At 45.2% G+C, this 7,876-nt stretch overlaps 1 protein-coding gene across 1 annotated transcript in view; it reads right to left on the reverse strand.

Annotated features, from left to right (window-relative positions):
• Positions 1–3,904: 3,904 nt before the first annotated feature.
• The window catches only part of LOC119385548 (uncharacterized), a 140,910-nt gene continuing 136,938 nt past the window's right edge, over positions 3,905–7,876 (reverse strand). The window contains 1 exon segment of the mRNA XM_037652993.1: positions 3,905–3,948. Coding sequence (XP_037508921.1) covers positions 3,905–3,948 — 44 coding nt within the window.

Here is a 7,876-nt window from a genome sequence, read left to right on the forward strand (position 1 = left end):
CATTCGAAACAGAGCTTCACTTCTAAGAAAAACTGGAAGTTTCATGGAAAAGTTCAACAAGGTCAAAGTCATACTCGGTCAGATGTGCATTGCCTCATGTATTTAGTGGCAATCGATGCGTATTTCTGAGGAAATCATGCTAAGATTTCTCTCATAACTGTAGTAAGCTTATGGTTAAAACACTATTAGAAAGCTTCATTAGTAAATTCTGAAAACACTTTCATATTTGTAACTTCTGTGACGCTGTCTACACAAAATTCGACAAGGTGTACAACAGATGGAGAACAACCGTTTACCAGGTAGAAGCTTTTGTGTGATAGGCGAGAACACCAGGTGATCTAAGAACATAACGTCGCATGTGTCCTCTGCTTTTATTTCTTTTTCGTCAGGATGACATGCCAGCAGCCCGCCCATCGCCTGACCGCAGAATTTGGAGGCAGTACGACAACAAGGCGTTCTACGGCGATCAAGCGCAAGAGAATGTGAAACTATCGGTTGGCGCACTTCTAGAGAAAGCCCTTATTTTGTGCTTGACGATGTACTATATTAAGGTCTTCACATACCCATCTAGGTATGCTCAATACTTCGTCTTGTGCAGAGTACAATGAAACCAGTTGTATTCGTTATAGGCACCGGAATATATTTGTCCGAAAGACATCCGATATCGTTTCCCTCAGCGTTGAGCATTCCTTTCAGCGCTGTTTGTATTCTTTTACAATAAATAATTATTTTTGCACGTGAGCAGTAGCTGTTTCTCGCATGCTTATACACGCTAGACACAGCAGGTACTGCTCAACTATGAAGCTGGTATGGTCGGTCAAGTCATTCTCAACCAAAATCATTTCGCTGAATGATACATTTGTGAGGAAAGCGGTGCGTCCATGCTTTGACCGCCGCTACTGAAAAAAAAGAAAGGATGCACATTTTTATACGCATGTCTAGTCACACTGCATACTTATATTCTCCAAGTTACAGATGATGGTTAATCTAGGTATATAACCATCATGGGGGAAATGAGCGCAAAAACGCTCCTCTGCGATGTAATAGGTTAACTTTAAAAAATCCCAAGTGGTTAAAATGAGGCAGTTTTAGAATACGGTACCCAGAGCTTCGCGTGAACAATTTCTTGTTTGTTGCCACTGCGCATGTGTCAAAGACTAGGCACTGGTATGCACGTTACTTTCCGAATACAGTATTGCATACGTGCCCAGCCATCGCGCGTCTGCGTGCACAATTCTAAAACTCAATTTGCCCACAATCAACCGCTAAACGGTGTGCCATTTGACGTTAAGGGAGTCTGCATTAGGGATGCCGCAACCTGACTGCTTTTGTGCTTCCTGTGTATGCCACACACACGCAAATACACAATAATAGTAATACGGACGCTGGATAGGATCAATGGAGGATTAGTGAAGAGACCTTCGTCCTCAAGTGGAGATGAAATAGGCCGGTAATGATGAAAACCAAAAGGTTTCCTTGGACAAATGTGCGAATTATATCCCTGAAATGTACATATATATAACCTAATGTTCTGCTATCAGTAACGGCATGCTGCTCAAATCAAGCGCGAGCGGCAGAGCTTCCACGAGGTGTTCTAGATTCCACAAAACCGCTCAGCCTTTGCCAGTGTGCCAGTGCCAAGTGCGCACGCCGGTGCATTGGCTTGAAAAGTTGTGAACGTGAACTTTATTGTGATAATATGTCGTAATTTAGCAGTTTAAATTCCTCGTGATGACTGCCGCACTGAGGTGCTGCCGCTTTGTATGTGCGCAATAAAAAAAAAATCCAGCTTGAAACAAAAGTGGCATCCTTCATAGACCATACGTTGTCTTTTAGCATGCATGGTCGAAATGGGTGGCGCAAAAACAAGGACAACAAGCATCTGCGTATAGCTCTGCAACACTAGACCCTATCATTCGATAGTGTCAAAGACATTTTCCATTAATGCACCACTATACCACGTTCTAGATTTCTGCTGTACGCAACGCCTCTCGATAACCCTTACACAAACAATTAAGGGAGTGTATACGTAAATACACAAGAAGGCTATCCCATGCACTCAAGCACGACCATGTAACCTACTGCAGTCGCGTGCGCATGCAAATGCAGCTGTGTGGATGTAGCTAGCAAATTTTGCGTGTACAGCCGTATTAATCGCGGCGAACAGTGCCAAAAATTTATCAAAAGGTGAAACTTGTGTATACAGTTAGGCACTGCATGCCCATGAAGGTGCCTTTCGCACCAATGCTACTTAGTTCTAAGAAATGTTCCAGAAACTTACATCAAAAATATTGCATCATCCAGTGTGATCTTAGTGCAATGTTGGCTTTGAGACGAGCATGGGGTGAAATTTATTGCGCGGCGGGACCGCTATATCAGCATGAGTCGAGATGCTTCAAGTAATATGGCCACTCAGGGAGTCGTAACAGAACGTCGCAAATATTACTGCAATACGTACTGCCGGATATAAGATCCAGTCTATGTTAGCAGCAAAACCCCGCCTGCGCACTACGTCCCTGAGAACGGCGAGCCGCTGTGTCTCTGCAGCGTGGACAGCCCGCTTCACAAGTCACGTCTGTCGCGCGAGTGGCGTCCAAAGTAAGCGGCATTTCTTCCGGGGCGCTGTGCGACGAGCGAACGCGAAGCTGCATGCAATCAGCGCCAGCTCCTCGCTTCCATGGTCGGCGGAAACGGGGGCCACGCTTTCTATTGAAGCAAAAATAATGTCTCCTGGAATAGTGTCATTCATTTCAGGGAAAGCGACGTGCACTGTTCAACGTTTAGAACCAAGATGAGTTCTTTTACAAGTGGCAATTCACCTGCAGTGCGTGCACGGCGCACCGCATGTGCTCGGGCGTGTTCGCATATTATATATATGGCCGACAATACCGCGGTTATCCGCGCATGCTCATCTCAGTGCGTAATTATTATGGGGAGAGGGTCGAGCCAACAACGGCAACAAGTAAAACATCCTGGCATACGAGCGTGAGCGCTTTGTTCTGAGGCACGGTCGACTACGGCTTCGAAATAAACTGAATAGGCTTAGTGACGATATCGGCTACCGGCCCGGTAACCATCGACGGTGAAGCGGCCAGCGACGTTACTTCGAATACTGCGATTCTCCGTCGTTAATCGGTTATGTCGCTGTGCGGTTGGCGCGGATGGATTCCGAGCTCACATTCCACGGCAAGCGAATTTTGGCGTTGAAAACTCGTTCAGTCCACGAAAGGCAACAGGCATGACGGCTAACATGAATAGGACTAGGGTATTATGCACGCCAAGATTCTTTAAATGTCACTAAAGCGGCAGTGCCAAATATATGCGTAACAGATTTATTGTTTGTACCAAGCACGCAAGTTCGCTTCAAGCATGCTCCTAGCAATAACTTGAGTGGCCTCCTATATATTTTCACGAATGCCATTAAAAAAAATGTCTCCTTACGTATGAGTGAACGCTGCATGCATAATAACCTCCATTGCACTAATACGACAGAGCGTGTAGCGACACATTCGTGCATGTAAACCCCGTTCTTTTGCTCCTCTCACCGCGGCGTGATATGGTGTTCAATGAAGCTTACAAGTATAAGATGTTGCCTCCCACCTTTCTGACGGCGCACACTATTCTAATCCCCAAAACAGATGATAAAACTAAACTCCGCTTTATAAAATCGTATCGCCCCATTAGCTTAACAAATGTAGATTACAAGATCTTCATGAAAATATTAGCTAAGCGATTACAAGGTGTAATAAAGGAAATAGTAGGTCCACACCAGACGTGTGGAATCAAAGGACGCACTATTGCGACCAATATACATAAGGCCAGATCTGTTCTGGAGTGCTGCGATGCGACTGATACATGTGTAGCAATGCTTCAGTTGGATTTAGAGAAAGCTTTTGATCTTGTGTCACATGATGTCCTGATGAGTGTCTTGGATTTTGTAAACGTAGGCTGCATTATCAAAGAGAGAGTGGCTATGGCATATAAGGGCTGTACAACGCAACTCATTGTTAATAAGTTGGTGGGGGCGCGCATTAACTTGCAACGCTCCGTGCGTCAGGGTTGCCCTCTTTCACCATTGTTGTTCAGTTTGTTTTTAGAGCCTTTCTGTGTGAGTGTGATGAACAGCAGTGCCATCCGCGGATTCAAACTGCATGAGAATGAAGTACGATTACTTGCATATGCTGATGATGTGGCAGTTTTTTTGTTCAGATTGCGAGAGTGTTAACGAAGTAGTCTATATTGCGAAACAGTTTTGTACGGCTAGTGGAAGTTCGGTAAACTGGGAAAAGTGCTTGGGATGTTGGCATGAGGATTGGCCTTCCACTCCAGTCGTTTTTGCCAACATGCCATGGGTGAATCAGCCTGCGAAATATTTGGGTGTACCACTAGAATTTTATCGTGACAGTGAGCCGTACTGGCGGCGGCAAGCCACTGAAATGCGTGAAAAAGTGGATAATGTTAGAGGATGGGTCTTTTCTATTTTCACGCGGGCCACCATATGTAATCTTTTCTTTGTCTCTAAACTCTGGTACACATTACAGGTTTTACATTGTTCGCGTATAAACGTGCAAAAGCTGCACCGTGTGTTTGCAGTATTTATATGGGGATCAGCGTGGGAACGGTCTAGTCGCACTAATCTTTTTCGTCGTGTTCGGTTCGGTGGTCTTAGTCTGTCACATTTGTTTTTAAGACAGGTCGTTAGTCGTTTTATGTTTTTGCGAGACACAAGAGACCCGTTTCTACGTGCAGTTATTCAGCTGAGGCTTGGAAGAGTTTTACCTTCACTCGTTGTCAGCTCGGACTATGTGCATGGGGCGCTTTATGGTTATCTAAAAGAAGTAGTTGGTGCATGCAATTTTTTATTGGCACGTTTCTCTAGCGAATATCTAGCGGGAGTAAAACGAAAAAGGTTGTATAGAGACCTTCTCGACATTGTTTTACCGGTACCACTTTACAGGAGTTTGTACCCTGCTGGACGTGGCGAAAATGTACTGGCCCGAGTGAAAAAAATGGCTGTCCCATCTAGTTCAAAATCATTTTTCTTTAAGCTCCATACAGGGACTCTAGAAGTTAAAACATGGATGCATGAACGGGGACTGTTTGTACCGTGGGGAACGCACTGTTTTCTCTGTTGTAAACCTGAAACCATCGAACATGTCTTTCTGGATTGTTGGGAAGGGGTGTTCTTCTGGGACATTCTGCAGAGAACTATAAAAAAAGATTTACCGATTAATGCCTACGGGATCAGGTTTTTACCAGTTAATGAAGAAGACGATGGAGCACGTTATGATACTGTTATGTTACTCGGCCTTCACAGTATTTGGAAAAAGTACATGGCAGTCCGCCATGCCGACATCAATACACTGCCCATTCGTGAATATTTCCGCCAAATGATCACGAAGTTTATTGAAGAGTGTAAAACTAAAGACCCAATTCCAGAGTGGCTCGAACATCTTGAGCCACTTATCCGTATAAAGGAATTCTAGTCACTATGTAACCATTCCGGTCTTTACCTCTGTATGTACTGTTTATGCACTGTAATATTATTGTATGAGGTGCAAAAGTAAGTAATAAAGAAAAAAAAATATGGTGTAGTGGTTAGCGTACGCGCTTGCTGATCGAGTGTTCGCGAGTTCGAATCCGCGTGTGTTTGTTGTGAATTTTTCTGTGGTTTACTTCTGAGTGTAATATGTGTATATGGATTATGTATGTCATACAATGTGTGTCTAAGCCTCCAAATCCCCGATTAGTGCTTAAAAGGTGACTTAAAATCAATTTTTGTTTCGCCGCTTCATACACCGCCTATAGCTAGGACGTGCCGTAGCTGGGACACACCGTAGCTAGGCTCACACGGAACGAGGATATCTCCATAGCCGGCCTTGTAACTATCCGGGATTCGAGACGAAAAATCTCCGACCTATATTGAGTCCCGCCTATGATATGAGCCGCTGAGAAAACTACTACGCCGCACGACGGCTACGGGCGGCGCCGCCTACAGGTTGTGCCGGTTAAACCAACAGTCTATAGGCGTTAGATTTTTCATCTCGTTTCCGGGCTATAGACTGCGACATTAAGCAGGACATGATTAAGAGTGTAGTGGAAATCTCAAGAAAGTCGTTGCCACCAGACGACGATGACGGCGACGACATCGCGCAGCTCATGCAGCGTGCGAAAGAACGCGGGCAGACGATGCGGGATGAGCGGAAGTGCACCACCTGTCTGTGTGCTCACGTGGGTGAGTTCGTTTACCGCGATGCACACGCTAGATGGCGTTAGTTGTATTGCACACGGCGGCTTGTCGTTCTCGGAGCTCTCCAATACCGGAGCTGAGGCTGGTCAGTAGTAAATATACTGTACATAATTATCTGTCGCGCGCAGCAGCAAGCGATGTGCCGTGTTATGACAAACATGCCCCCAGCAACATTCTGAAGCAAAAAAAAAAACACCAGACTAAAATTTCTGTATCAGTGCTCCTTTAAATTAAGCATCAATACTATAAAAGCGCTTTTATTTCTTGGCCTACGAATTGAACAGTGAGTTAAGTCTCATGCCTCCGTCTTTACGGGATGTGCGTTTTTTTGTGTGTGATGTAGAATTGTCAAGCAAAATGAAGTGGTCTTCGATTATGCTTGTGCTAATATTCGTACTTGATTATGCTTGCCCTTGATGTAAATAGAAACGCAACCCGTGAAGATGAACGCCAGAGATATATCTTAATAGTCAATTTGTAAACCAAGAAATTAAAGTGCTATAGGATTATTAACAGCGGCGCAGTTTAGCAAATCGTTCTTTGTGAGTCGATCCAGAAAGCTATCGTCATCATAATCGGGTATGTGCCGCAGAAATTGGGCAAATCGCACTACTCACCACTGGTCCACTAAAAATGAAGAATGCAACAGTTAGCCCAACAAATGGCTGCGAAGCGACGGCGGCGAGCCGAAGATCCCGAGTACGTACACCGAGAGAATACTAGGGAACGGGAAAGGCAACGGCGGTTGCGAGAAGATCCCGAAGCGATGGAAGACCTACGCCAACGACAACGTGCTCGTAGATCTATGAGAGGTGCGAACGCTTGGTTTCAGCGCGGGGTTATGTCTCTGGAGCTTGGACAACAGTGTCGTGTCTGTGACTGTCTGCGGTTTAACTTGAACATCTCTGCGCTGAGAATCAACGTAGAAACAACCTAGCATCACCTAGCTAAAGCCTAGCAACAACGTAGAAATAACCTAGAACCTGCATAACCTAGCTAAGGCCTAGAAACAACCTAGAAGCATCCAGGTTAGTCTTCAGAATAGTCTAGTTTCGCCGTTTCAAGCCTTGCGCGGCTCTGTGCAAGCTTCAGCAATTTTTTATGCTTACCTTCATAGGTGCAAGTTTAGGTGAAGACGCACTGGCACGGCCAATTTGGACGGCTTTCTACCATCACGTCGGCCACACACGGAGAAGCAATTCGATAGCCTTCTTGCCTCCGTTCTAAGCTAGAGCCTTCTTTAAAGGTATGCTGTCAAATAGAAGCCTTCGCATGCTCTCTCGTCATCCACCACTTTCGACGCGAATTCACCTTGAGGCGCTATTCGGTTTTACGAACGCGCCGCACTAGTGCACGCTGAAGTTCTTTCGCCGGCGTTGACCTTGGCTGAGCTTGAAGGCCAAATTAATGTAGGCAGGCGTTTTCCGGGTTTTTGCCGAGAGGAATACAGGTACCGATTTAAAAACTGCCGAGAATAGGAACCTTTATTATTGTGTTCAACGAATACCTGTGTAGTGCACTTTCAATTGGTATCCGATATTTCCAGGGAAACCACAACAAACAAATGTGCGAACACGCTCAACTGAGAAGGTATAGCCAATGCCAAGGAGCTTGCCTAACTTCGCA

The sequence above is a fragment of the Rhipicephalus sanguineus genome, chromosome 1 (assembly GCF_013339695.2).
Source record: "Rhipicephalus sanguineus isolate Rsan-2018 chromosome 1, BIME_Rsan_1.4, whole genome shotgun sequence".
Taxonomy (NCBI): Eukaryota; Metazoa; Arthropoda; class Arachnida; order Ixodida; family Ixodidae; genus Rhipicephalus; species Rhipicephalus sanguineus.